This window comes from Anas acuta, chromosome 9 (genome assembly GCF_963932015.1).
Source record: "Anas acuta chromosome 9, bAnaAcu1.1, whole genome shotgun sequence".
In the NCBI taxonomy this organism is placed as follows: Eukaryota; Metazoa; Chordata; class Aves; order Anseriformes; family Anatidae; genus Anas; species Anas acuta.
In genome coordinates, this window is record NC_088987.1 from 12,711,795 (window position 1) to 12,739,550 (window position 27,756).

Consider the following 27,756-nt stretch of genomic DNA (forward strand, 5'->3'; position numbering starts at 1 on the left):
CTTACCTGGGGGCATGATCCGATGCATCGCGACTGACAAGAAGAAGATGGAGTCGCTGTAGTAGGTCCCTGTTCCAGCACTGAAGTGCTTCTGCATGGCTTCGACTATCGGAAACAGCTTTTCGGTCAGCTCGTTCACATCGTGGGTTATTATCTAGGAGAGACACCAGAGACACCCGCTCAGCCACGACATCCAGCCACTCTCTCCCCTCGTTAGCAGCCTTCACTCAGGCTGCACCAGCACAGGCGTGAGAGGCTGTGAGCCCCAAGTATTGCTGCTGGGATCCTGGCTGCACAATGGGGTCTGCCTGTGCTGGACACTGCTCGCCTCCCCGCCCCAAGAGGCAGCTACGTGTGCGGGGACCAGAAGGAAGGATTTTTATGGCCATTCTGGAAATGGGAGGCAGGCACCGAGGGACTCGAATCCATGCACACAACCAAGTCTGTCCAGGGGATGTTCTCCCGCAGCCTCTGGTCCCAGCTGTTGATGCTGCCTAAATGTGACCACGGTTCTGGGCTCCCATACGGAGGCGATCACGGGAGGTGTCAGCTCACTCCACGCTCTGGCATCCTGCAGCTCTGAGGCGAGCCAGACCACGTCATTTACCCTGAAGACCAAGCCTTGCTCCCTGCCACAAAGGCAGGCTGGGCCGGGGCCAGGAGCTGAGCCCGGATTTCCTGAGCCTCAGCCCAGCACTGAAGCAAGCTCCGCAGCGTGCCCCCACCGGGGCTGGGGGAGGAAAGGGCGAGCAGGCCACAGCAAGCTGACGAAAATCCAGACATCAGCAGTTACCAGAGAGCCGAGCATCTTCCTTAGCTGGAGGTGAGCCTGCTTGTGCTGGAGCTTCCCAGTGCTGCCCACGCACTGCCACGGGGCAGAAATGGGCCCCAGGGGAAGACAGACCACTCACACCACCCCACACAGCCCCTTTCGTGTGCTTACCCTTGACAGAACACAGAGAAACAAACTTTTAAAATGAAGCAAAGCCCTTCCACGCTGGTTACCGATGACCAAATCAACACTCACAGCCCACACACTGCACCTGTGCTCAGGAGTGACCCAAGAGCTAAGCGATGAAGCCCCATCTGCTCCAAAACCAGGAGCAACTGCAAACAAACTGTCAGCTACTGGAATTGTGCAGGCGTACACCTAACTGCACGCCGAGTCTGATGAGCAGGAACACGCAGGCTGCTGCTCGTTACACGCACACGAGGACATGGGTCACTGACTCACGCCAGAGAACCGGAGGGATTTTCGGCGTAATTACCAGGCACGGGGGACATGGCCCTGGTGCAGATTAGGGAGTTCAGCAACTCCGAGCTCGAGACTCGAAGTCATGCTGCCTTCTTCAGGCAACAGAAAGCAGGAAAAACCCAGCAGGAACCGAGTGCTGGCCAGGACACAACTTAGCAGCAGTACTTCAATTTTGGGAAGGGAAGCCTGGTTTGAGGATGCTGAGATAGCGCCCGCAGCTGGCCCTGCCTTCGGCAGAGCATTCAGCCCCGGGATCCCCACCGGGCCCTTCCAAACTAAACTACTCGGTGCTCTCACTCCCTTTCCCTACTAGAATTTTATCTGCTTAAAAGCTAGGAAAGCTGCACTATACACTTAAACATGTAGGTTAGAGCATTAGCTTTTCTTTTTAAACCCAAAGCCAAGTCAAGTGCCTCAGAAGAGAAGCTCACTAGAGCCTGAGCTGGTGCTGCAGCCGGGCTCTCTGTGGGATGCGCAAGGGGATGCTCTGACACCCAGGGAAGCAGGCACAGACATGGAGGCAGTGACAAAAAGCAGCCTGGAGCTTTTTCCTCCCATACCTTCTTGCTGAAATTGTTCCCCAGATCACAGCTCTCGTGTCAGAGCAGAGCTTGCAGGAGCTGGGGAGCTGTCGGTGGGCCCAGCAGCACTGAGCACAGCGAGGTGCGTCCACGTCCAGCCTGGGTGCTGGCAGAAGCCCTGAAGCCACCGGGCACAGCACCAAGCCCCCAGTGGCGCGTTGCTGGGGCAGAGTTGAAGCAGCAGCGTTTTGATTTCCTCCTGGGGAAGCGCCCACACACCCGCTCCAGGCCGAGGGCACGGTCTGAGAGCTGGAGGCTCGGCCCTGCGACTTCACAGCAGCGCGACCACGCTGCGAGCTGCGTGTCCTGCAGCTGGCCTCACGCCACGCAGCCTCGGGAGGAAGGCAGGAAGAGCACAGGACAGCACGTACCAGGGAAGTGTGCTGCGAGAGCTCATCGCTGGCCACGCTCCTGTTTGGACAACACGGCGTGCGCAGAACTTCCCCGAGACGCTGGAGAAGGAGAAACTCGGTTACCAGCAGCATCTCAGCCCAGCTCCCCGAAGCGCAGGAGGATGCTGTGCCCCAGGGGCTGTGCATGGCCAGCTCTGCCCTCACTGTTAGCACAGGATCACACAATTGCAGCGAGGAGATTTGCAGCACTGCTGCTGGGTGCTGAAACACAGCTGAACGCTGCTGCCCAGGCACACAGAGCCAAGCCCCAGCCCAGAGAATCAACCCAGGGAGCCTCCCCCTGGGAGATCCCTGCTCTGCCATGGCACTGGTGGGAGCAGGTCTCCCTCTGAGAAGTGCCCAGGCTTAAATCACCTCCCAAGTCTGGAGATGATGAACAGCAGAGCAGGGAAAAAAAAAAAAAAGAGAATTCAAACCAACTCCAGTCAGTTCTGAAATGAGCAGAGGGGTGCCAAGCACTGGTGGACAAAAATCAGGGGAAAAACACTCCTGAAACTCCAGACACGGTATCATCTGTCCTCCCTCGCCTTCCAAAGTAAACAGAGGAAAATGTGTTTCTGCTGCCCATCCTTTGGGTAAGCACTTCTGCAACGCCAGCTCCTGACACGACAAATCCTCCTGCAACCACAGGACTGCTGTCCTCACCAGTACTGCGGAGGCTTCTCCTCTCTCCAGCACTGACTGTAGCACAGCTTGTTTATCTGCTGCTAATTTTGTACTTGGTTATTTATTTGCGTAGCAGCTTTCAGTAAATCCCCGTGGCTAAATCTGACCAAGTTTGCTGAGGACATTAAGAAAAGTAAGTTCCACGGGTTTCCTGTGCAACTTGCTTTCACAAACACATCTCACGCTGAGAACAGACCCTTTCAATTGGCTCACTAAAAAGCCACCACACTTTCTCTCTGACTGTCCCTCCGTCTCGTGCCAGGTGCCTCTGCACAGATCCTGTAGGTGCAGGGGCACAGCAGCCCTGCAGAGGACAAGGAGAGCTCAGCCTTCACCCGCGACCCCGGTGCGGTTCCCAAAGCACCTCCCTGGGGCAGGCGGGTAACTACATCACACAGAAGGGGACTGAGATGTAAAAGTCGGGCTGACCTGCCCGGGTGAGGAGCACCGACTTGTAGAAATCACCCTCAGGCTTCCTGAAAGGCAGCACTTGAGCCAGCGCTGTCTCTAAAGCCATGCTGTCTCAAATAGATAGCCAGGCCCTGCCAAAAAGCCGGGGCAGGCTGCTCCCTGCTGCATCCACGTCCCGCAGCCCCATGCAGGCGGCGCAGCGCGGAGCACCAGCTCCATCTGCTGCCCGCACGCTGCGCTCCCAGCCCAGCTGCACTTCTGGGAGGTGTCCATGGGCTCAGACACACAGGGCTGGTGACACCACTGCGATGACTGTCCCGCAGCTTGGGTCTGCCCACCCCGAAGCACTGCTGCTCACCACCTGCACGCTGCCTGCGAGGCTGCAGCTGGCTGCTGCGTTCTCCAGAAGGCTTTGGAAGTACCTGAGCCTGCACACATGCGGAGGGGGAGATGAGAGCTGGCCCGCTGCCTGCCCCAAGGATCGGGATCCAGATTTTGTGGTGCCTGGGCTCCGCTCTAGCAGAGGTTGTGCCTGATCCCAGCTCTGCTGGGAGGGGAGGGCAAGGACAGCTCCAAAAACAGAGCTTAAATCCTCTCATGAACAAAAAGTAAAGTTCAGGGTTCATCGATCCTGCCTCAGCAGCTCCAGTGGCCTCCCGAGCACTTTGTCAAGCCTCAGCTCTGGGCCTGCTCCAGGAGAACAGGGTAAGAATGAGGAGAGCGTTCTGGGAATGCCAACAGAAGCCAGGAGGAGAGGTCTCAGGACAGAGACTGGTGACTGCTGAAGCAACCAGAGGAACAGGCTGAAGGTGAACCTTCCTCAAAACTTTAGCAGCACAAAAGGTCCAGGTTATGCTGATGTCTTCTGCTAACAATGAGGAATGGAAGAGGCTCCAGCAAGAAAAAAGAGGCACTGTCACCTGTCAAGCACACCAGAAATGTCACAATATTATGGGCAAGTGTGTAAGACTAAGAACTAGTACAGAAGCCTGTGTATTAGCGCCTGTCTGCCTAAAAACGAGGTAACTGCAGAGATGTGAAGTCTGCTGCCAGCCCCAGGCCAACTAACCAAACCAAACATCTCCAGGAGGCATCACGCCTTCCAGGAAAGGGAAGGAGCTCCTGCTGTAGCAGACCCTGGTGAGATGTCACCTGAACTCACCGGACAACGCTGCTTGATCCCACCCAAGACAGACCGGCTCTGTCCCAGAGCTGAGCCATGGTTCGGTGCAAGTCCTCAGCCACCTGATGCACGCAGAGGCTCACCCTACAGAACGCTCCCACCTCACACAACACTAACTGGTAAGCCCCCCGTGCCCGTACCCTCCCGGAGCAGCAGTGCTGGACAGGCTGCCCGCAGAGGAATTTGGCTTCAGACACGAGCAGAGGGCAGTAAGGCAGCTGCACGCCCACAGGGGTGTCCATGAGGGATCCACGTACCGTCACGGCCCAGCAGCTGAACCTCTCTGAGGGACACGATGCCACAGACCTGAAGCAAGCTGCTGTGCTGCACACCTAATGCCAGCTCAACTCCAGCTCGGGCAGAACGGCAGCCCCACAGCTGTCTGCTGGCACCGCCACGGGGCACTGCAGGCCACAGCACCGTGCACAATGCCAGTCCTCAGGGCTGCAGCAGGGTAAGGTTTCCAAAGCTGTTACCTGCCACATCCAGACAGCTGGGGACGGCTCGGCACGGCGCGGTGTATCTGCTACGGGTGGCACGGCAGCGCTAGCGCTAGTACAACGGGTTAAGAAGAGAGATGGGATTATTTGCCAACAAGTGCTGTGTGTGAACAACGTGCAGGTTACACCTCAGGCTGCTCTGGTGGAGTTTGGCCAACATGAAACATCTGAAAAACGAGAAACCAAAAGCTATGGCAGAATTAGAAGACTTCTAATTCTGAACAGAAGCATCTCAGGACAGGAGGGTCCCTACTTGGCGCCTCACAGCTCGGTGCCCCCTTCAGTTACCAGATCCCTCTTTGACCTGAGCCAGCTTCGCACCGGCTGCCTTCGGGGGGGGGGGGGCTCCGTGCACCTTCCCCGAGGCTCCCCCCACCCCGCACAGCCCCCGGGGCCGCCTCACCTGGTGCGGGAAGGCGGCGCGGCCGAGCTCGTCCCGCAGCAGCCCCTCGGCGATGTCCCTGCTGTTGCGGTCGGTGACGAGGTGGAGGCGCAGCGCGTCCCCGCGGCCCAGGCGGCCGTGGCGCAGCAGGGAGCGCAGCGCGGCGCGGGCCTTGTCCCGCAGCGAGGGGCCGCGCTCCGCCTTGGTGAACAGCACCAGGAGGTGCAGGGCTCGGCCGCGCCGAGCCGGGCTGGCCGGTGTGGCTCGGAGCCGCCGGGTGGCGGTGGAGAAAGTCTCCCCGCCGCCGCCCAGGTAGTAGAAGGCGCACACGGCCAGGGCGGCCGCCAGCGCCAGGGCGCAGGGCTGAGAGCGGGCCCAGCCCGCCCGCCCCACGGCCATGGCGGCCCCGCTCCGTCCCTACCCGCCGCCCGCCGCCATGCTGAGGCGCGGCCCCGCCCCGCCTCACGGCACGGAGCGGGGGCACGGCCAAGGGGTGTGTGGCTGCTGGGTGCTTAAAGGACGGGGATACGGAAATTAGAGCTCGGTTCACACAGAGCAGGCGCAGGAATAGTGATTTCTCGGTGATATCTAGGAAAACAGCACTTGGAATCTTCACAGGAAGGCGAGGGGGATGTCCTCCTCCTCCTCCTCTATCATCTTCTTTCGCTTCCCGTGGAAGGAAATACTTTGCAGAACCAAGGGATGCCCCAAAGTAGCACACTGAGCCTGGCCCCAGCACTGCCCTTCTGGGCTTGGCCCTGCTGTAAGGTGTCTGTGGCAGCACAGCAGGCTGGAGGAAGGTACAAGCAGGAATAATAAACACAAACACTAACTTACATCTCACCCTGGGACTTGGGAGAGGGCAGCTTGCAATACTGGCTTTTAATGTATTAAAGAATCAGCTCGGTCATTGTGACAGCAGGAAAGCATTACTTCCTGGGTACTTGCAATTATTTGTAACTCTATCAACCAGTCCTTTTGTAATCACTGCGCCATGGGAGGTTTTTGTGATGAAGATGCAGAGTTACCAACCCTATTTTAAAATAGGTGGCTGCAGATGAGCATCAAAGCCTTAGAAATATAATCACTCCCGTACTTATTCTAGTTCTCGCTTTTTTCCTTAGTGACTTGAAGTTTCTGCTCTACCAAGCAGAATTCCAGTAACTCAGATGTGTACGGATGGCATACTGCAAAACAGGAGAAGCTTCCTTTGTATGGGGAATTGCTGACAGCAGTAGGAAGATGGGGGTGCATTTACTAAAACTATTTCAGCTCAGTATATAAACTGGTAAAATATAAAACCATAGGAAATGGAAAAACAAAACAAAAAACACAATGTTAACACAATCATTTAACACAGCGACAACATGAATCGTGAAGGGTACAATCCAAAGCCTCTGAAATCAGGGGAAAGATGGCAAGAAATTTCAGCGACTTTTTAGGTAAAGTCCTGATTGATAAGGAAACTTTGACCATTTACTGTGTTCACCCAAACTTACGGGAATTTCAATGTCTAATATAATTCAGTAGCACTATTCAGTATAATAATTTAGAAGTTTTACATACATCGTACCAGCATTAACAAAACATGAAACCTTTTGAACAGTCAAAACAATACAGATCCCTATGGAGATACCACAGATACCATCTTAACACGCAACGTAAGTTATACCTCTGAAATTAATATGCATTAGAATATGTGTTCAGATCTTACATATTTGTCTTTCCAAGAGACTTTTGGAACGTGATCCAACTCTGTCTAGGAGGAATACTTAAATCTTTTAATGGATCGTATAGTAAATTACTAAAAATCCACATGAAATCCGATTTTAAAGTGTTTTTGGAATCTACTGCTTTGTACACCGCTGATTACTGATGACGTATTTCATATATAGAGAAACATGACTTGGAATTGAAGCTTTCCATTATCTGGTACAGGGTACAAGGTGTTAACACATACCAGAGTCTTACAGTCTGCTACTCAAGTTACACTCAGCTTCATACTGCAATAAAGAAATGGAAGTTTCCTAAAATTATTGTGCAGAACATCAGCACTTGAATCAGAACTCAAGGAAATCCAGATCTCCATAGCACTGGAGTCAGTCATACTTTGTTTTACCAAGGGCTGAATCCTGTAAGGTACAGAGACCCTGGAGCACTGAGCCTGCCAGTGTCTAACAGGACTAAACCCTCGATACATGTCGAGGAACTTAATGGCATATTCATTTTTGCTGATGAGCCGGATCTCCAGACACGTATTGCACCTGGCCTGAAAAATGCATTTTATCCTGGATATCATAGTGTACCTAAAAGGATCAGGAAACAAGGTTCCAGGATCAGAATTGATACACCTGCTCCCTGAACCACTGAAACTCCAAATCTCCTGAAAAGTCATACAATTTGTGGATTGGGTACATTACTAGTCCTTTAGCATAAACAGCCTGATACTGCAGAGTATCAGACGAGAGCTGGAAAGCAGTAGATGAATCAGCAGAGCTACAGGGAAAATACTTTTTGTTGGTAGAAAATTGTCCTGCAAAATTTGTCAGATTTTTTTTTTTTTTAAGTAGGAAAGAAAACACCAGTGGAGATTGGTAAAGCGTCTCAGATGTTTTCCCAGCAACGTGGAGTAGGACAGCGATTATGCCACTAAGCTTTCGGGAGCTGTACATTACCAAACATTCACATTGTACACCAACCGTCATGTAGATGGCAAAGGATACCAATCTTCTGAAAAACCCTATGTCTACAGTATATACTATACATAGCCATATCTTACATTGTCCCATCTGTACACGGGGAATTTTACTTTCTCTAAAATCTACTAAATAAATGTCCATTGCTGTTAAACACTACAGATTACAAAGTATATTGTCATTTCATAGACAATTATTTAAAAGAAACTTATGAAATCATCTGTAAGCAGTAATTTCTAGTAAGTTGCTTATTATTCAATTAAACACACCCTTCAAACGGGCAGAGTCTGCTTTTCCTAGCATAATTAGAATACAGATTAAACAAAACTTTTTTAAAGATTCTTTTTCTTGGAAAGACCTGTTGGACACTAAGATGCTATTAACTTCACATCAAGAATTGTCCAGATTAAATGCACTACTATACATTTGCTGCAAAATGATAAATATTTAAAATACATTGTTTAAAAAATTAACATGCCAGAAAGTTCAGTTTTTACCACAATTTACAGAAATTCTTTACCCAATTTTGCTTATACAAGCCAGCCTGGAGAAAAGCCAGTTCCTAAATGCACTTAAACAGAAGGTTAGCATACTGCCATGGCTAATAGGATTATAAAAAACTCACACTGATGGTATGTAACTTAAAAGTTCTCCTTAAATTGTCCATAGGGTAGACAGATACAATATGAAGAATTGCATCTGCTGGTTTGTGGCTTCTGGTGATTATTTTAGTAGCACATAACCTGATATACAAGCATATATCTACAGACACCATTTGTGCATGCACATCAGCAGGTGGAGCTCATCAAAAAAAAGCAACTTGCGTTGTTGCCCTCAATACAGCTGGAAAATATTCTCAGTTGTTACTTGGCAAAAATGTGCAGTATAATTCCTAGGTTTTCTTCTGCAAGCCTTAGTTTAGACACACATACATCCACACCTTTGTAGATTATGTTATACCATGCTGTGCTATAAAGAATTGATTGACCTAAATTTAGGGTAGCTGTACTACATATGCATTTTTATATATGCAGCTTAGGGCTAGTAGTGAGAACAGCAAAGAGAAAAGGTGACAAACAGCTGTCATGTGACTGTTCTACACAGACTCCTTTGGCTTTCCATTTTTACTTGGACGTCTCAAATTTCAAGTTTTGGTGTCAAAATACTGACAAACCCCATATCGTGTCCAGCAGGATTACATTTATTTCTTTCATTAAAGGTTCCAAGTGCTCATTTAAAAGTTACTTCCTTCACAGCGATCTTCATTTTAGAAGGGGCTCAGGGGAGAAGAGGGGTGCAGAAGAAAATTGACTAACTCTTAGAATTTGGTCCTCCAGGATATATACTGATCGTGACTGACCTGCAGCCACTAGTATAAAAGCCAGCCTGGTGTTAAAACTTCTGCTGCAAAAGAGTTTGCAAAAGAGAAGTTCCCACATCTTGTTATTAACAGCCTACCTCTAACCAGAGTCAGGGTAGGAACAAGAAAAGTTACAGGCCCACAAACAGAAGGACAATTCTGTAAGTCATTACCTGATTTCCCTTCCAAACAGTCCAAGAAAATGCAACCTAGACCTTCTTGTCAGAGGCACATCTTTATGGCAGCAGTGAGACCGATGACAGTATAGGATACTAATTAGCAAAGCGGATCCGGTCATCCTGCCACTCAGAGTCTGCAATACATACAGCTATGCTCTGCTAAGTACGAGCTGCAGATGAACTTCATACTTGCTAACTGGTCCTATTTCTACACCAAGCTAGCAGGTATTCCTTTAACTTTAAAACGTTTTCTTCAGCTGCTGAGGTATATGTACTGTGGAACATAAAACTCCTACACATTTCCCCAGCTACCATGATCTACAGCTACATTAGAGTGGTTGTTTTATCCAAACTATCTAACAAAATGCACATAATTCATTCTGTTGAAGACGACTTGCACTAGAAGGAGCAGGTTCTTTTCCTTCTTGACACTTAAGGCTTCTGGGAATCTGACTGCTGGAAACGGTTTAGCTTCTCTGGATTATTTGATGCCATTTGAGAAAAGTCACGAAAAATGTCCTGATAAATTTCATCTCCTAGAAGGAAGAAAAAGGGGAAACAGTTTTAAACACTTGTGTTAACTAACATCAACCATCATTGCACAAACACCTTACCATGCTACCATTTACTGTAGTAACATCTATATTAATGTGTAAAGACTTCTTACACAGATGGAATGATGCTGATGTGAACTGGGACTGTTTAATCACATGCACATTCTGTAGAAGCAAATTAAACAAAGCCAAACTATACCTGAAATAGTACCTCAAAGGCAGCCACACAGAGGAAAGTTCAGAGTTAGAAAGGAAAAGTGCAAGCGTTTTTAAGCAACATAAAAATAAAAATGTTTATTAGCTATCAGAGAAAAAATACTTGGTTTTGGAAAGGACGTGCTAACCAAGACTCATCAGTAAATTAGAATTATGGCATAAAAAAAGGTTTACTTGGAAACAGAGGTCAGAAGTCAAACAGCCAGAAAAAACTCTCCATGAAAGAAACAATTAGCAAACAAAGAGTATATAAAAAAAGCAATCCTAAGTAACCAGGGAAATTATTGTTCATAAACATTTTTGGTCTATTACTTTCACAAGTATAAATTTTTGATGCATTATCGGACATCTCTCTTCTAGGTTTATAAAAGTAATGATATTTTCTTTAAAATCTTTTTGTTTGCTGCTTATCTTTACCCTTTGTGTCTAAAATCAACCTGACCACTAGAGCAAATATTCCAAAATGAGAGAAGGCAGCAATTTTTATCTGCTCTGTCTCCATCCCCTCCTCTATCTACACAGGAAAACCACAATCCAGACAGAATACTTCTTAAGTCATGGCCAAGTCATTCTTCTACCATCTTAAAATGGAGATTTTCACATTTCTTTAATCTGCTGCAGCATTTTGGGCCTTGAATTAACCTTCATTTTAACACATTAACCATACCATATTGACTTCAAAGGGAATTAAAATTTGGTCCAGTCAGGAAATGTTCAGCCATCCAAATTGTGCTGCTGTCTTCCCAACATGGATGACCGCATGGGATAAGTTCCCAGCATTACTGCTCCCTGCTGATACCTTGATTAATAATATGACAGAAGAATCATCCCAAAATCTCTACCGTCATGTATATTCCCCCACCCGACCCCCAACAGGATTATGGAAGAAAAAAAAGCATCGTTTCACCACTAGTTTCAAAAGGGAAGACTTAAAAGGGATTTTATCTTATAGACTGTACTACAGTGAAGAGTTACACTGTTTGGGTTTTCCATTTTTTTAATGTACATTTCCAATATTAGAACCATTATCCTTTTCCATTGTTGGAGATGAGATTGCATTCATTTGAAAACAGTTTCAGAAATGACAACTGACTTTCCACAAATGCTTAACACTGCACATGGGTTTATATTAAAGTGTAACCACAGTTCTGCCCAGACTTTAAAGGACAAATGAATTCAACACTACTCTACTAGGAAAACTTAGGTCTACTAGAATTCCCTTTTGTTTTCAGGTTTAGTTTCAAGTATGTTCTAGAGATCAAACAGGCATACAACACATTTTATCATTAAGTTTCTGGTAACTGCTTGCACTGAAAGATAAGCACTGAATGAAAGAAGAGTTTGTAACATCCATCAAAAGAACAGGTTCGAAGAGAACAAATGAGAATCAAGCTTGTGTGATGCAAGCAAAGCAACTATGTTTTTATTACAGAAATGGGTCCCATTCACGAACTAGTACTGTAGTTCAAGTTGCTGTATTCTTTCAAATAAAATTGAAAGAAAAAAAAAACAAAAGCTACTTTTGCAAGGTACATTGTGGCTCTGTTTTTGGCTATTACATAACAAAAATATTACATACAAAAATAGATTAAAATAAAGTGCCCCTTTATGCTGCATTAAAATATTTAATACTGTAAACCTTATAATTATTTTAAAATCTTACTTTAAAACTTAATTCTGGAAATTCCCTTTCCAAGTAATGTTTTCCCTAAAGTGCAGATTTTATATACAAAAATACTATAACACTGCTTTACCGTTTAACACCAGAATAAATTAAAAGGCACACATCATACATTCAAGAAAAAATAGGAAGAGAAAAGTAGCAGTACTAATATCAAATAGTTAGCAGACATATTGTAGCACCAGAAGATGAGCACTCAAGTATTATACAAGAAACAGCACAATGGTGCATATGGCTTCTACCACCAGCAACGACCATTTTGTGGAACAAGCTAGTTTCAGCTAGTTCCCATTCTAAGAATATTTTGGAAGACCAACTGTACTTTGCAAAGCAATATATACATTCCCTAAGTAGCTCAAACCAGGCAGGTATATTTAAATCAGAGATGTTGACGCTATTAGCTACATTAGTAATTATCAACTGCATTACTAAAGCTGAGCAATATGCAGTTAGCTTCACTGTGATGACATTCTTACATCGATACTTACCCTCACATATCTCCCAACAAACACACAATTGTCTTAAAAATCCTCATTTTTTTCTAGAATCATAATTTTGGAAAAGAGGAGTTCTACAATAAGGGTAATGCAGGTATTTTAACACATCTATGCAGTGAAAAAACCTGCCTTGTCTATGACCAAGTAAGGGTATTTATACATCCTAACAGCTGGACTAAATGCTCTTTGAAGGTCCTTTCCAACTAACTGTTCTATTCTAACAGCAGAGGGGCTTTGTGCTTACACTTACACATTTACACAATCCTTCTAGCAGGCTAGCGACATTAACATCTAAAACACTCAAATATTTACTTCAACTTTTAAAGAGACCTCAGCAAGTAAGATTGCTGTATTCAAAGATACAGCAGGATCATTTGGCTGGGACACTGTGCTGTACAGCTTGTGGTCTGAGTTTCAGTAGGTATTCTAACAATACCTTCTCTTTGATTTTAGGTAAGCTCTACCCCTTGCGGTGGCTCTACTTTCCACTGTCAGTCTTGCCCATTTACAGTGGCTGGAAATTGTCTGCAAAATATCTAGATCAGAATGCATCAGCCGCAGTCCCTAGATTCTACTGTAATACAGACTGGTAAAAAGGTCAAGATATTTTCAATAAAAGGCTCACCTGCTTTTTATCTGCCTAACTGAAGAATCTAAAAATCTTTTAAACAGTAATAACAGGGAATAGTCTCCACCCCATCTTCAGTTTGAACAAACATTCATATTTTTATGTACGTAGTGCCTGAATTTATGAATTAGACCGTAAGCCTTGTAATATTTAGGAATCAGCTTTGGCTTTTTGTACAAACTATAGAAACATTTTCTACTTCATAATAATTTTCAATTTTTGACATGTCAATTAAGCAATCTAGAATATTCATTTATGATTTAGCACATAGCTTTTGAATCAAAATACCTAATTCCCTTAAAATAAATCCATTTCACTATTTTGAACTGAAAGTTTTATTTTTACCTCTTCAAATGAGAACTAGAAGATTCAAAAATAATTCAATACTTGTTACCTTCAGGCTGTCAGTAAAGTAGTATGCATTATATCAAAAAACAGCCTCACATTCAACATGACCAAACAGGTAATAGGTTCCCCTCTCCACGTACGTAACCTGCTACATTTAGAGTGGAGAACTCTTTCTCATTAAGCTCACAATTGAGTATTCATCTCTAAATTACTTTCTGCTCCTCCAGAGAGAGCTTGTGAATGTCTGAGTGTCTTTAGTACTTTCATGGTTTTAACTTGACTTTCCTGGTTTTGTTTAGAGATAAATTTGCAGAACATCTACTCTTCAGGAGAAACTTTGTGAAATACATACATTTGGTTCATGTGATAGCACTAATCTGGGATACTGACAGGAGACTCAACATTGCCCCTTGAGTATATTCCAGCCCCAAACTGGTAAAAGGTATAAGCACACAGTCATTATGAATTAATGACAAACACACAAATGCTCCATAAGAGCGAGCCAAGAGTACTCACTCAACCTTAAAAGTAAGGTCTTTCTTTCACTACTGCCCAGCAGACAATGTTTTTGTGCCTACCTTGACTAACCTGACAATCAACTGTGCCTTCATTATTGATCTTTGCATGAGATTAGATAAGGTTCTTAGGTAAACATAATAGAGGAAATGGCTTACATAAATATCACGCCAGAACATAGTATAAATAGAGACTGACTGCCTGAGAATAAGTTGCACAGATTCATTAAACAACCTTATTTTCTTGTACTGGTTGCCTCAAATGCCTGCCAGGTGCTTTATGTTTGTTTTTAAAAATCAAACAGTAAGATATTATGCATACAAAAATACGTACTTAAGAATAACTGTTCTGTTAAATATCTTAACATAAAATATTTTTAAATAAAAATGGAGGAAATAATGCTTTCCTATTTGTCTGGAGTTATTTTGCAATATTTGATACATGTTTGTACAGTGTAGAAGGATTTTTTTTCCCTAAAAAAAATAATAAAAACAGGTCCATTCCACAAGAAGAAGAATGGTATCCTGTAATAACATGAACTCCTCAAGTGTCTCTGAGCAACCTGGCTTAACAGGCTGCTCTAACTGTCAGGTAAATCCTAACATTACATGAGTTTTAGTGGAATGTCAGTAGGAGAAAACCATACAACAGCAAAACAGATTGGTAATGGTTGTACTAACAAATTACCATAATTATGTACTTTAAACACTGTCCTTTCAGGTCCCCTATATAATCTGACAAAACCGCACCATAATGAAGCTTTAATGTGTGTCTAACGCTTATAAAAACTATTAGTGTATGAAGCTATCTTAAATTCTCTTCAGACCCTAAGGATCTAGTTGTAAACTGATAAATTCCTGAATACACTTTTTATACTGCATCTCAGTATGGTTATTAGTAGAGTATTGACCTGGCTGTCCATAGAGTCCTTCTGATTCACGCATTTCTTCATTCATCCTTGCTAAACGCAACCTGTGATTTCAGAAACAAAAAGAAGAATGTCACCTTTAAAGCAATGAAGACAACTGCAAGTAAAGTCCCATTCATGAACTTCAACAGCGAGGCCATTTATGGATACTGCACTCTGAATTTTCTGTTGCTCTTCCTACATTTTACGTTTTTACATAAAGGAATTTTGACACTTCCTACATTTTTTAACTCGAAATGATATGAAAACTTAAGACACTTAGTAAAAAAAAAACAACAAAAAAACATACAACTTACAATGTTACAATATCTGCATTTGCAGCTTCTACAGCTATACTCAATGGATCTTTCCCATCTTCATCAGTGGCATGCTGGTTTGCTCCTCGTTTTAGGAATAAACACACCTGTCTGTTTAGAAAAATAATTTAAGAACAATTTCCACAACAATAATAGAAAAAAGCAAATAAAGCTGGATGCAATGTATTTGACTTAATTTACCAAAAGTCTCTTGAACATTTCAAAATGGCACTATTCATCTACAGTAATTAAGATGTTAACACAGAAGTACAAAGCCTTTAGCTATCTTTCCAAAGAGGAATAACTGAACTGTCAAATCATGCTATTATAGAAAGGAGCTGAACCCTTTAGAAGGTAAGCCTCTGCCTTTATCAAATTAGGTCACAGAACCAAAAAATTTCATTCTTTTTACTACAACAGAAGAGAAATACTGATCAGAATAAATCAATACAGTAAAGAATCCTCAGACACAGGTGCCTGTTTTACCCCGTAGAAACTGATCTGATTTTTCTCTGCTGTTTTTCATCTATATATGTGCATATATAATATATATGCATGTGTACACACATTTCTTCACCTATATAAACATGGCATGCTGACTAACCTTACACCTCAAACTCTCTCAAGCTGTGAACTTGCACTTTTTCAGGATTCATGCATGCAAAAAGCACAGGCACCACACAACAGATGATGTCCTCATTTGAGCTGAGCTGGCACAGAGTTTCAGTTAAAAGCCATGATTGCAAAATTCAGGATGTGATGTGATACATTTTGAGTTGAAATACTTTCTGAGCAACACACAGGTCATGTGAAACAAACGCCTTGCCTCACTCACCCCTATTTCTCTTACTCTTACCATACTTCTCAACAGAACGAGAAACATCTCATGAGCCTTCACCAGATGTCTATGTTATTCCAAAACTTTACTAAATGAACATTTTTCAAAATGGACTGACGTGTTTATAGTCATGTGCTTTGCTAGCAGATGAGACATACAAAAATGTTATTTTCTCGTTACAAAATTTTAAGAAGAAACTCTATCATCTGAAATATATTAAAATGCCTGAATATATTGAGAAGTGAAGCAGCTTTGTGTTAGTAGAAATAGCCCTTTACAGATTCTGGAACAGTGAGTTACCCAGTGTGTCCTAGAACTGTGGCATGGTGCAGGGGTCCTCTTCCTTTTGTGTCCCTGATGTTCACATTGGCACCATTCTGTAGTAAGAATTCACAAGTAACCAATGAGCCCTGTGGAATAAGAGCAAAACAAACAAGTTAACACCAGATCTCGAGAATCAGAGCCAAACCTGTCCTGACATCTCACTTCTCAGTCATGCAGTAAAGGGAACGAAAAAGATTGCCTCCATATCAAGTTTAAACGCTGCTAGCATGTGCTAAACACTACACATATAGCACTAGCAAGCAACAATAGTTCAGAAACAACTTTGAGATAACTTTGTAAAGACAATTTCAGCATGACATTATCATTCAAGAGCAAAGCAAGCAGTTTAGAAGAAGCAGTGACACAAATATCCTTATTACTCCCCTCCCCCCCTCCCACATCAGTCAGGATGCTGTATACCACATACCCCTCGCACTGCCTGAATGAGTGGTGTTGCTTTGTTTTCTTCTATATTGACCCAGTTTACTTCAGCTCCGTGGGCTAATGCTTCTGCCATATCAGGAAGATTCTTCTCAAAAGCAGCTTGATAAAGCTGCAACCCTGGACTAAGCTGTTTGGAGTCAAAGAACACAGAAGACTCTTGCTTGTCTCCTTCTGAAAGGAAAAAGAAATATATACATTGCTTACCTGTAATTCCTGCTTCTGTAAGGTACCTCCTAGAATTGTGACCAAAGACATAACTTCTCTGGCATAAGGTAGCTCTGACTTTGCGAAACGCTCTGCACTTTGCCAGAAGTCACCACATACACCTTTAGCTTGTGCCAGCATTCAAGCATGGACACTTCACAGAATTATTACTGCCCGGGAAACCTTCCCTCCATGTTACTGGTGTGTGTGAATATCCTTCAATCTACCTATTCCATGTCATTTCTAAGAAATGGTATTAGCCAAGAAAAGCATCTTGTTCCATACTGGAAGATATGAATACAGATAATTGCCTGCTGAGATGTAGTCATACAAATATATCTTTCTGCAACAGTTTGATATGCCTGAATATATAATGAGGCTAATCCTGTTCTAAAAATTTTCATTAAAAGACACTATTGTCACATACCAGTTATATGCTGGGGCTATAGTCCTTTGGACTACAGCATAATCTTTCATCTTGAAAAGAGTAATACAGAGTGGAGTGTGGGAAGTAAAAACATTTTTACATATAAGCTTTCATGAGTTACAGCATAAGTGTTTCTACAGAGGATCAGAGTCAGAGGATCTAAGCCCCATGCTGCTTGCCTACAAACCACAGCTGTGAACTATTGCATTTAAAATGTACCTCAGAGCGCTGTGATGTACTAGAATAAGCTTGCTTTGTAATTGTTTTGGATATTTTGATAAGCCATAGTCCATATATCCGTCAGGCCAGGACAATAATAATAGTACATAATTTTATCACTCTATAGTTTGAGTAAAGAGGAGTAATGTTTAAGGGCATGGTCAGTTCAATGTAAATAGGAGACTGAAAAATTAAGCAAGACATTCAAGTAACATGCAATGTTTATTGTCTGTGACTTAACAGGAATTCTTTCTCCAGATATTTAACCATTTATGAAATTATTATAAATTTCCCTGGAGGCACTTCTATAGTAAAATGAAGCACTGCTTCATCCACTAAAAAATTAAGTTTGGGCTCAATACCATCTGACTAAAAAAGTTCTCTGAACTTATTTAGGAGGATTCTATGACATTCTCCGTACCAAGTCTGGAGGAGAAAAAAGGTCACTCGGGCAATTACTACCCTTGTTAAAATGTTTCAGAACACCAGAACAGAAGAGAGGTGAACATTATCATCAAGTACATATCATTTTGACATGAACATGCTAGCAAAAAAAAGATTAAATCTTCATCTTAAAGTATGAAGCCTAGAGTACCTGGTTCATACAAACTGTTAGCTGATATAGTAGAGGCAAGGTGTTCTCTGCTGTCATCAGCACTCTGCTGGATCCCACTGTCACTGCTTCTTACTGTTTGGGGGAAAAATGGGAATTACTATGCAGACCGTAACTTACCTACGTTTCACAGACATGACAATAAAGCAAGCTCTTATACTTGGTCCTGAATTCGTCTTTATTATTTTCCCCTCCCAATGACCAGTAATTATTCATTATTAAAAAAAAAAAATCTGAAGTCACATACTTCAACCATAACATTTGTAACAATAGTGTGAAAGATTATTAGAAAGTTAGAAGATCAGGATAAGTAAAAAAGCTTAAATTATTTCATGAAAACACAAAGCAATGCAGTAGCCTGGAGACAATGGATTAAAAGCAGGGAGATGGCCACAACACACAATGGGTCACTAGTGCAAATACTGAACATGCCATAGCTGTAGTACTTACTACTACGTAGTTTTGAAGAGGTATCAAAGTAGGAGAAGAGTGAATCTAGTTCATCAGGACAGAACAGAGACTCCCGCCTCGCCTCGTCGCTAATTACAGCAACCGCTGGGACATGCAAGTTAGCAAAGCACAAAGCAGGCAGTAAGGAAGGGATAGGGCAGGAAAGAACGTTATTGGAAAAATTAAGGATGGAAATACGGAGGAAAGAAAGTGGTTAATATGTTTCTGAATGGTAAGAACCCCCACTCCACACACTCCACTTCCCATCTCAGAAGTACACATTGCTCAACGATTTTCTTCCCTGTACTTCTGAACTAGGATATGACCCATTAAAAGAAGGATTTGATTTCTCTGCATGAGGCAGAAAATACAAAGAATTACTTTTAAGATATCATGCATAACATAGCTAAGGAGAGAAGTGTGTAAATACCTTTGGGGGATGCCACACCTTGTTCCCCTGCCAAAAGAGATTTTTCAGGGGCACTGTGCCTTTTCTCTTCCTGACTTGGAGGCAAAACTTTTGTTCCAGACTCAAGTGGAGATACAGCTGCTACAGGCTGCTTTTCTACAAACTTTCTTTCCACATATTTTGCTTTGATGTACGCCTCTTTCTCCTGCCTGTCATATACAAAATGTTAGGAGTTAGTAAGCTCATATTTTATTATTTTCCTATGTTATAAGAACATCCATTTCTTATATTGGATTCTTTTGGATTCTTAATTAAATTTTGCATAAGCCTTAAACAAAAGCAGCTTATGAAAAGTTAAGAATTAAATGTTAAAATAAAGTGTTATATTCATATAGGTCCATTTTCTTTCAGGCAGAGACTCTAGAAAGCAGTACGTGGAAGAAAAACATTATTCACCACATGTTATCTATTAGTACTAATCCCTTAATAACTAATGAATATAGCATATATTTAAATTCTTCAGTAAAAACATTTGTTAAAGGAACATCAAGACTGCATAAGAGAACAGTAATGAAAGCCCCAGGTAGGTACAACCACCAAATGAACTACCATAATGAATGCTGAGATATTTTTCCTTGAAACCTAAGGTTATCATCATACGGCACATACCAATTCTGACACAATGAAGAAAGCACTTATAAAAGTACTATTTCTGAAATCACTGAAAAACAGTTACCACTAGAAGTATCAGCTAGCAAATCTCCTACAGTATTAATGCTATCATTGTCTCCAAATTGCTAGCACTTTATAAATCATGGCTTTCTATAGCATGAAACTGTTTGACAGCAAGCAGCACAGAACTAGAAAGCTAATAAAAATGTTTTAAAAGACTTATCCTTTAAAATAGAACAAAACGTTAGGAAACTACCTTCAAACAAATTAACATCAAACAGAAACAGCGGACAAGTGTATAGTCATTAGAAGGTTGTTGTAAAATAGAGCTTGTGTGCAATGTAGGAATAAAGAAAAGAGCATACTGGGGATCAGGGAGCAAAAGTCAAACTTAAGAATGAAGTATAGATAGCAGCAAGTGAAACAAGCAGTGGGATATACAAGGTAAACCAAGAGAAGAATGGTACCAACCAAAATCTACAGAGCCTGGAGAGCTGAAGCTAGAATGGAAATTAAGATAACTTTAACTTAACCCAACCCTAGGTCAGGTGGACTCAAAAACACGTGAGGAGAAAGGCAGGCCCCTTTTAGAGAAGCAGACAGGTGAATCATAAAACTGGAATGGGAAGAGGCAGAAGCAGGTAACACAAACACAATGTGAGAACAGACTGCTAGCTTATACAAGCAAAAACCTTTAATCACTAGAGGAATGCATTGACCCAAAAGATAATCATGCAGCATTTGAAAGCCACAGAAGGTGTATATCCCAGAAAGGCAGTGGTACAAAAGAAGAAATAAGAGATCAGGTACTAAGAAGAAAAAAATCATTTGCATTTATATTAAATAATGATGCAAATCATTCAATTTAATGCCATTTATGACTATAATGAACAAATGAAATCTAGGTATATTACTACCTTTGGCTTCCAGGTTGTGGCTTCTTCACTCCCACTTTCTCCAACTTTGCTTCATATATTCTATTTATGACATCATTTCCCAATTCACACATAAGCTATGAAGCAAAATAAATTCAAACAGTTACAAAAGGCTTTATCTACTTATTAAGTTGTTTTTACCTCACTCAGCCTATTTTCCCAACTCACTGAGCTGTGTTTTCACTGAGTTTTCTAAGTCCACTTCCAAAAATAAGCATGGGTTTATTTCATGACAATGAAACAATCAGTGAATAAAGGGAGCAAATTCAGAATAAGATAACAAAAATACAGTTATTATTGTAAAGTACTATTCCCATCTGAGAGGGTGTGGTGTAAATGCCTGAAGTAACTAGGAAAATAAAACTAACATTCACGTTTTTAAGGAAAAGGTACAGCTTTGAAGAGGCTTTCAGGGTAGGGCATAACTGCATTATCTGAGCATTCCCTAGGCTCCCAACCTTAGATGCTATCGCGCTGGGGAAACTTGGTGTGCTAGCTCTAAGGAACACCACGGAGTGTGGAGTGGAGTGGAGACACCACGGCTAGGCCCTGTAATCAGGTGGGACCTCGATTGTTCTTGTGCACAAAGCTGCACTTTTTGCCACCCTAAGCCAAAGACCTGTCACGTTTTGACAAATGCTGTACCCTAGTGTACTTTTTGCTCATTATAATATCATTATAATACCAAAACACACCTCCATCCCAAAAGCTACCCGCCTCCAAGGTGCGACCACCCCTCACTGAGCATGCGCTCTGAATTTCTCGGAGCCTATTACTTTAAACGGAAACGGGAAAACTTTACACCAATCATAACTAAGATATGCTTGACTAGAGCCACTCAAGCTCCACCTAAAAGACAGAAAATAATATAAAGTGGCCCAAGAGAGAGGGGATGTTAGGGAAGATACCATCATCAGGGGAGATACCATCCCAAGGACATACAACATCCTTAGGACCTCCTGACTCCTGGGATCAGTCGACGGGCTGAGCCTCTCTTCCCCCCCCCATTGGGACGCCTTTGGGTGAGATCTGAATATTTGCTTATAAATCTCTATAGAGTCTTTGATCCTTTTAACGCGTTTATTTCTAGGCTGCGCACCTGGAACACCTAGAACCCCTAGAACCCACACCTAGAACCCACACCTAGAACCCACACCTAGAACCCACACCTAGAACCCACACCTAGAACCCACACCTAGAACCCACACCTAGAACCCGCACCTAGAACCCGCACCTAGAACCCGCACCTAGAACCCGCACCTAGAACCCCTGTAACACCTGTGTATTTCATGCATACTAGCTTGCTTTTGCAGATAGTCACTATCACCGGCAATCCAAAAGAACCTGATTATCTGTTGCTGTAATAAACCATACTTGATTGCATTGTGATAGCTCTCATTAATGCAACTAGGGTGAGGGTGGTTATCCGTGATAGTTCAGTGTTCTGAATCTAACCAGACCCCCAGACGGTTAATGCATTGTTGGTGAATGTCTGAACGGACCCCCAGGTGGTTAATACGTTTTTGGTGAATGTCTGAACGGACCCCCAGGTGGTTATTACATTTTTGGTGAATGTCCGAACGGACCCCCAGTTTTGGTGAATGTCCGACTGGTTCAGTACTCTGAATCCAACCGGGCCCGTAACGGTTAATCAGCTACACCCCTTTAACGCGACAGAGGGGATTACGAAAATGTATCTGTCATTGAAGAATCCTTTTTTCTGCAATTAGAATGACATTTGCAGGCCTCATCAACAAAGACATTCTTTTCCACCAGCTTTGCTGTTATTCTTATCCCAATCCTTATTTGGCAAGACACAATTTCCTCAGTTCTGTTCCAACTGGTCTAATGTACATTTTTGCTGAACCACGAACAGTTACATCTATATGATCAAAGACAAAGCATTCTGCAGATACTACTTTTAGGTGAGCTCAGTCCATGAAAACTGACTTTCTGATGGCAACAAAGAGATTTCTTGCTTCTGATAGCAGGTAAAATATTCAGCTTTTATTTAAATGAACAGGAAAAGATGTGGGGTGTATTTTGGTTTGGTTTGGTTTGCTTCCCTCCTCCCACCTCCCAGTATGAACTAAACTACTATTCAAAGGGTATTTGTGAACCTGAAAGTAGCATAAGGCTTTCTGGCTTGCAAGTTTGTATCAAAAATGACTACTAATACTGCAGGCTGCATAAGAATGTATCAATAAAAACAAACAAACAAAACACACACCACTATAAATATTTTCTACTCAAAAGTACAAGACATACACTGGTTACAAATGCAAGTTTTTCCTACACTGAACATTCTGATGTCGTGGCTGTAGAACAACAATCTAAGTAGAAACTGTCATTTCAAAAAATTATCATACCTTTAGCAGTTCAGGTTCCCATGAATCCAGTGTTAAAGATCTTACTTTTGAGAAGTGGACTCCTAGGCTCCTAAAGAGGAAAAAAAACAAACTAGTAACTGCATGCAATGTCTCACCTCGGATAGCTTTACCATTGGTTTATGCAAATAAAACCAGTTACCCTCACTCTGTTTACAAAAAGGGTTTCTAATCTTCATTTAATACATACTTTAAGAGGCCAACAACACATTAAGTCAATGTGTAAGTCAGATATACTTCTGAAGAGCCAACCAACCTGTGTATCCCAGAGCACTCAATACAAAGCGTGATTCCTAGGTTGATACTGGCCCAGCGAGGATCTGCCAAACCACAGTCACAGCAGGCAGCATTACCAGGAATACACTGAACTCGCTGTAGAGCACTTTCTCCCTTTAACAATTTCTCTTTTGTCTCGCTGCCAGTTTCTAAGCTTCCAGTAGAAGGGGATGGTTTCTTTTCCTGTTTCTAAACAAGAAACAAAATAAAAGACAAAATTTAAGAAAAAGATCCTACAAATGCTGATCCTGACTGTGCGCTAGAATCGTAGAGAAGCTTCTGCATTTAAAGCCAAAGAAAGCCACAGAATTGAAAAGAAATTCTTAACCTTTTTTGAAGAAATATAGAACTAAGTATAACAGCATCCTATAATCCTATAAATTTTGATCCCACTACAAAAAAAATCATCAAAACATACAGGCCGAAGTACCATTAGAAAGATGGAGTGAAAGATAGATTAGACAATTACTGACAAAGTTTCATTGCATTTACACTGAAAGAGACAGCAAATGGATTATTTTTCAGTTCTCATAAAAAAGATATTTCCTCTATTTTTAATCCTCAAAATTCAAAAAGAAATGCTTGATCTTTAAACTCACCTCAGATTCATCCCCTTTCTCTCTGTATGCTGTAGCAATACTGGTCTGAACAGCCTTAATCCATGCCTGCCGCAGCTTTTCTGAGTCAGCCTGAAGCATGCAGCTTCTGTGAAGAATCACATATGCACTCAGAATCAGACTGAGCAAGCAGCAATAAACACACTGTTCAATATAATTCAGACTCACGTCAAAGTCTCTTGCTGTCAGCACAAGTACACTATTTAGTATGCAATGCTTAGTATCCATTTCTTTTCATATAACAATGCAGCTGGCCACAAATTTATTGTTTCAAAACTATTTATAGGTAATACTAAAATACATGACTCTTCAAGTAACCCAGAGAATAGCTTAACTTGCTGTTCCCTTTTTTATTAATTCCAAATTTTTCATGTTTATATCCTCACATACAATTTACCTCCATGACTGCCTACACAAGATGCAGCTATCAGCCCTGGAAAACACAGTTCATTCACCAAAATGAAATGATTTTGAAACTCTCTAAGAACTACTTTTGACACTAACAGCCAAAGGAAACAAATCATGAAGTGTACAGCTGTTCCAACACTTATGGGCTGAAAAACAAGAGGCAAGCAGGAGCAAAATACATATTAATGAACCACAGGCAAGGATGCAAACATTAGGACAGCTCTCTACTAAGAGGAGAAAAATAAGGATTGGGAAGTATAGATACACCAGAACCTAAAATAAGTTTGACTCAGCATCAAAAACTTAAATATGACCACACTCAAACTGTTAATGAAAAAAAAAAAAATCTTGCCCTGACTGCAGCAGGAACTGCCATACTTACCCAAAATACAACTAATGCACCATGTTGCCAGAACCCCAAAATATTTGTATTTGGTAGTTTCATTTAGTGCATTCTGAAATGTAATTTAATGTTGCTGACTCAACAACTCATTCTGTGTTTGTTTTTCATTATCTTGATTAGAAGTTTAGAGAAGCTGAACTATTGTCTACACTACCAGCCACACTACTTGTGTGGAGCAGAACTACACATTTTCTACCACTTAGCCACAAGAGCTCCATGACCACAAGCCATTTATACATAACACACAAGAACACATGTTTATTTTAATACCAAAAGTAAACTAAATACTAGGAATACTTCTCACAGCACCAGTTACTCTTAGCCAAAGTTTCAGAGAACAGAATTGTTCAGATATTTTCCCTGTTTGTCCCAAGAGACATATTCATCTTGTGTTTCACAGCAACCAAGTGTAATTTCATTTATTTATTTTTTAAGTAAACAAGTGCTCCACCACTTCTCCTTACTTTGTTGGAGAAACCACCTCAAAACAGAAACGTCTTTCTATGTCTTCACAGTGTTTAACCGTACAAAGCCGCAAGTCTTCAACAACTACTGTGGGATTATCCTAAGAGAAAAAAAAGAAAATAAAGGCATCACAGATAAACAAAACAGTTGCTAATACTCTCAAATTACTTCTCGTTTCATTTTACTTTCTTGCTTTACAGATTTTTTTCCCATAGATTTTTTTTTTAAATAAATGGTATTAGACATACTTGTCAATAAATATTTACTTCAATTCTCATGCTTGGTTATATTTTGTGAAAGTTCAGATGATGCCTTTTGATCTGCAATCTAATTATCAAATAATCAACACCTTAAACAACAACATTCAAAGGAGCTCAAAGGTAATTTTTTCTCTTCTCAGGGCATAACTTAGAAAGAAATCAGAAAGGTTACGCCAAAAGAAGCTGTTCTCAGTACCAGGTACAAATACAGAAGCTGGGATGCAGTGGTTTTGAAAGTTTGATTCAAATCAGAAGACATCTATTCTAAGCTAATGGCATTTTAAAGGTTCCTTTTGTAATATAAAAACATATCAAAATGTAATTGGAAATTATAAACACAAACTGCCTAAAACGTGCTAACACAAATTCAACCATTTGCTTCCTTGTCAACCACAAAAACAAAGATCTCATTTCCTGATCTGAGATCATCAGATAACTGGCTCTGAACCTGATCTGGTAACACTGAATCACCATAAGGTTTTTTGCTTTTCTTCTTCACCCAGTTCTCTGTTAGTTGTTTTTTTTTTTTTTAAAAAAAAAAAAAAAAAAACATCAAGGACAGTTACAGCCTTGTGGCAACAAATTGATTCTAGAACAGTAAATCAAAGGGACATGGGCCCAAAGGTTGATTGAAAAAGCTGGTTTTAGGCTTGGGCAGAGCTGCTCTTGCTGCTGTATACAACAGCAGTGGTAACAATTGTACTTTGCCACTGGCAAAAAGGCAGACAGATATCAACTGCTGAATTGCCTGATGTGTTTAGTATTAGATGCACGTACATAGCATCCATAAAAGTATGTGTTACAAAACAGTTATGTCTTTTTATTTTCCTCTCTCTCCAAGCACAAAATTGGATATAAAAGACCGGTAACTGGAGAGAGCAAGTCCTTAAGGACTCGAACAGAACAGCCCAGAGAACAGCACGGAGCATTTAGTCTGCAAGCAAGTGTGTACAAGCCTTTTGGGACCAACAACTTCCAAATCTCTTGGTTAAGTCTTCTCTGTAACAAGGTAACAAAAATGCATTAAATGAAATATATGATTACAAATCCCTGTGCAAGAGTCTGAAAATCTGTAAATCCAGGTGTTAATCTCATTTTACAAAGAAATAAATTAATTTTGAAAATGAAGTAGGTTGTTCAAGACCATACAGGTCATCCTTGCTAGCACTCTGTTTTAGCTTCCGCATGTCAGAAATACCGTCACCCACACCAAACTATCTAGAGACAAATTTTGATACATACCTTAAATTTCTTCTGGTACACAAGTTGGTTATTTTGTATTGAGAACCAGCGCCTATTAGAATAAAAAGACATCCAAACAATATGTAACTGGTTTCACACTTAATTGACTGAAATATGCTAGCATACAGTCTACTTAGAGACTGTAAGAAAAAAAAAGAATTCACAGAAGTAACACCACTCAGTTTTGACAAGTATTTCATGAGACTAATGAAAGAAGGAGAGCAGAGACAAAACAGAACAGGAAGCAAGGATTCAAATAATTCAAGTCCTAAACAATTACATTCGTGTTACGGCAACATTAGTAAAGCTATCGTACACAACACCTTCATTTCAAAGAACATTTACTTCTGTATTTTAGCAGCAAGCTACAATTTTAAGTGTTTTGATAATAGAAATTCAGATAGTTTAAATAAGAAACTTTGCAAACTACTCACTCCTTAAATATTTTCAGTAGAAGAAATAACTTACCAAGGCATTAGAAAAAAACTACACTGTTACTATTCCATGCAAGTTTCTCTCTGTCTGGCATTTCTTAAAATTTTAGATAAAAAAATGCATATAAACATAAAACAACAATGGTACCTTTTAAGTAGGATCTTAAGTTAAGCCTTTGGTTTATAGGAAACTATTAAAAACATTAAGGCATCTTATAAAATCCAAAAGATAACACTTGAGGAAAAAATCCTCTGAACTGTATCATCCCTTGTCAAACTCCTGTTCAGATAGGATGCAATTGAAAGAGAACAGAAAAACCATTCATTTTTTGGGAAAACTTCTGACCATCTCAGACCCAGAACAACTGCTTTTAATCAGAGCACAGAAAGGTTTAAAAAAGCAAATACAACCATCCCCTTCTAGCTTTTCTGGGGATGTG

The 27,756-nt window shown here is 41.7% G+C and overlaps 2 protein-coding genes across 6 annotated transcripts in view; both read right to left on the reverse strand.

Moving 5' to 3' along the window:
- Window positions 1–5,859, reverse strand: part of XXYLT1 (xyloside xylosyltransferase 1) — a 37,293-nt gene extending 31,434 nt beyond the window's left edge. Inside the window, exons 1-2 of one of the 2 annotated variants that reach the window (XM_068692700.1) lie at window positions 5,412–5,859; window positions 6–153 (exon numbers count right to left, since the gene is read on the reverse strand). In XM_068692700.1, coding sequence (XP_068548801.1) covers window positions 6–153; window positions 5,412–5,789 — 526 coding nt within the window. In that variant the 5' untranslated portion in view covers window positions 5,790–5,859. Of the gene's footprint in view, window positions 1–5; window positions 154–2,206; window positions 2,336–5,411 lie in introns of those variants that run through there. The other variant, XM_068692701.1, reaches the window with a different exon arrangement.
- Window positions 5,860–6,723: 864 nt separating this feature from the next.
- Window positions 6,724–27,756, reverse strand: part of ACAP2 (ArfGAP with coiled-coil, ankyrin repeat and PH domains 2) — a 64,945-nt gene continuing 43,912 nt past the window's right edge. For 2 of the 4 annotated variants that reach the window (XM_068692697.1, XM_068692695.1), the window contains 14 exons: window positions 26,883–26,934; window positions 25,380–25,480; window positions 24,087–24,192; window positions 23,468–23,676; window positions 23,194–23,263; window positions 20,807–20,901; window positions 19,239–19,426; window positions 18,809–18,913; window positions 18,341–18,433; window positions 16,879–17,066; window positions 16,428–16,537; window positions 15,290–15,400; window positions 14,976–15,037; window positions 6,724–10,161 (listed from right to left, as the gene is read on the reverse strand). In XM_068692697.1, coding sequence (XP_068548798.1) covers window positions 10,058–10,161; window positions 14,976–15,037; window positions 15,290–15,400; window positions 16,428–16,537; window positions 16,879–17,066; window positions 18,341–18,433; window positions 18,809–18,913; window positions 19,239–19,426; window positions 20,807–20,901; window positions 23,194–23,263; window positions 23,468–23,676; window positions 24,087–24,192; window positions 25,380–25,480; window positions 26,883–26,934 — 1,594 coding nt within the window. In that variant the 3' untranslated portion in view covers window positions 6,724–10,057. The remainder of the gene's footprint in view (window positions 10,162–14,975; window positions 15,038–15,289; window positions 15,401–16,427; window positions 16,538–16,878; window positions 17,067–18,340; window positions 18,434–18,808; window positions 18,914–19,238; window positions 19,427–20,806; window positions 20,902–23,193; window positions 23,264–23,467; window positions 23,677–24,086; window positions 24,193–25,379; window positions 25,481–26,882; window positions 26,935–27,756) is intronic. The other 2 variants (XM_068692698.1, XM_068692699.1) reach the window with 1 other exon arrangement.